The sequence below is a fragment of the Octopus bimaculoides genome, chromosome 13, assembly GCF_001194135.2.
Source record: "Octopus bimaculoides isolate UCB-OBI-ISO-001 chromosome 13, ASM119413v2, whole genome shotgun sequence".
NCBI lineage: Eukaryota > Metazoa > Mollusca > Cephalopoda > Octopoda > Octopodidae > Octopus > Octopus bimaculoides.
The window spans coordinates 53,572,467-53,574,564 of record NC_068993.1 but is presented as its reverse complement, the minus strand read 5'-3'; the positions used below and the strand labels follow the sequence as shown (position 1 = coordinate 53,574,564).

Sequence of the window (2,098 nt, the reverse complement as noted above, 5' to 3'; positions counted from 1 at the left end):
TTCTTTTCTTTTACAAACTCTTAACAAAACAAAGTTATATATCAACATAACAGAGCCACTAACAGTATAGTAGAGCGTTCGTACCCAGGTAAGGGAGAGGCTAGTCGTTGTTGCTTTAATTATTCCCTCACCCAACATATACGCTCCGTAGCAACGGTGCTGGTGTTAGACCGCATCTCGCAGTTAGCTGCCATCTGAAATAACACAAGTCTTGTTTCTCGTTTTACATACACTTTCTTCCATAAATACGCCGTTATCTCTGACATCCTTAGGGTGGGCTCTTTGCTGATGGTGGGCATTGGTGAGAAGCAGGAAGGTTTGTTCCATGAAAATTATACTCTTTTTCGATTTCGCTGAAGCGTTCAAAATATATTTGAACGCTAATTCTTAATTATCCTTTCTACTATAGGCACAAGGCTTGAAATTTCGACCTGCTAGAAAAACAGTCAAGTCTCCCTCAAACTATACCATACCGCCTTAAAACAGAAGGAACATTTGACAATTTAGTCCTAGATATGCAAAAAACAAACAAACAAAGACATGATGGTCAATTCCTTAACAACTTTGACCATATATCTGTTATATTAGTGGTGAGTTGGCAGTAAAAACAACAAACTGGACAGTGGAGAGAGTACATATTCATTCTTCCATACAAGACCACCTACAATCAACCAAGACATTCAGTCAACTACCACAAGGTACGTCCGATCAGACATACTTTGGGTTAGTTGGATTACCGCATGATATCTCTCTTACCAGACATACCTTGTGGGACTACGCAGCAACAACAACCACAACAACAGCAGTAACAACAACAACAACAACAACAACAACAACAACAATAACGTTTAGTAATAAACAAGACAACAAGATAAATTTTGATTCGATCATTTAACTAACAGCATGTGATTTGACGAAAACGGACGGGAAACATGACAGAAACGCTTTGTGACTGAAATTTTGGTAAAACCTTTGTGTGGAAGTGATTATTAGATTCCAAAATCGATTTGGCGGTGTGTAAGCAACCATTTAGTTCTGCCCCTCTATTTTCTCAGTTCAAGTCTAATCAAGGTCGATGAAAACATTATTGGGAGTTTCCTAGCTTTACCCCCAATGATGTAAGAAATTACTTCCTCCTGTTCTCTGAAAATCACTAAATTGTTGCCATTATAGCATTTATTTTCTCTCTGCGACTAAATACATTTATCTGAAGAATCTAGATTGGTCCAGCTAATGTATTTTTTTCTTATTTTATTCCTTAATGTGTTTCAGTCTAAAGACTGTGACCATGCTGGGGCACGACCAAAATTCTTCGTAACCCTTTTTTTTATATGTAAAAATCGCTGTTCTTTCAAAAAAGCAAAGTTTGAGAAGGCTATGCTTGACTGATGAGATCTATTAAGGCCGAAACATGTCTATAGCTGTCAGTTTTCCTACTAACAACAATCAGATTTTTCGCTTAAACATAGAAATTCAATTTTTCTCAAATAAGATCTCTGTTTCTTTAAATCATTCTTTAAATGAAAATAAAAAATGAGAAATAAATGAGAAATAAAAAAATGAGAAATGAAAGTTGAAAATACCATAAAAACGAACGCTTAAACTCTCCATCTTTCGTTCTACTTTACCACCAGAATTAATCCGTAATTCCCTTCCACTAGTATTTGTGCCATTTCAATGTCTTAAATATGATTTCAAGTCTGCATTACTCCGAGGAGTTACTTGAAACACTACTGGTTCTGCACTGCAGTTCTAACGATTACGGACATCCTTTCTCTCTCAAAGAACAAACAACTCACCTGGAAAGCGTAGGCAGGTCGTCACACCAGACATTGTTGCTGATATTAAGTGATTCAAATCACCGTAAGTAGGAGTGGTCAGCTTCAGTGTCCGGAAGCAGATGTCGTACAATGCCTCGTTATCAATGCAGTAGGTTTCGTCAGTGTTTTCCACAAGTTGGTGAACTGATAGCGTTGCATTGTATGGTTCTACAACAGTGTCGGAAACCTGTGCAGGAGAAGAAAATTACGAATATATCAGAAGGTTAATAAACGCAGAGAGAGAGAGAGAGAGAGAGAGAGAGAGAGAGAGAGAGAGA

At 37.5% G+C, this 2,098-nt stretch overlaps 1 protein-coding gene across 1 annotated transcript in view; it reads right to left on the bottom strand.

The window, feature by feature from the left end:
• Nucleotides 1-2,098, bottom strand: part of LOC106867558 (tubulin beta chain) — a 57,333-nt gene that overhangs the window by 28,852 nt on the left and 26,383 nt on the right. Inside the window, exon 5 of the mRNA XM_014912466.2 lies at nucleotides 1,800-2,007. Coding sequence (XP_014767952.2) covers nucleotides 1,800-2,007 — 208 coding nt within the window. The remainder of the gene's footprint in view (nucleotides 1-1,799; nucleotides 2,008-2,098) is intronic.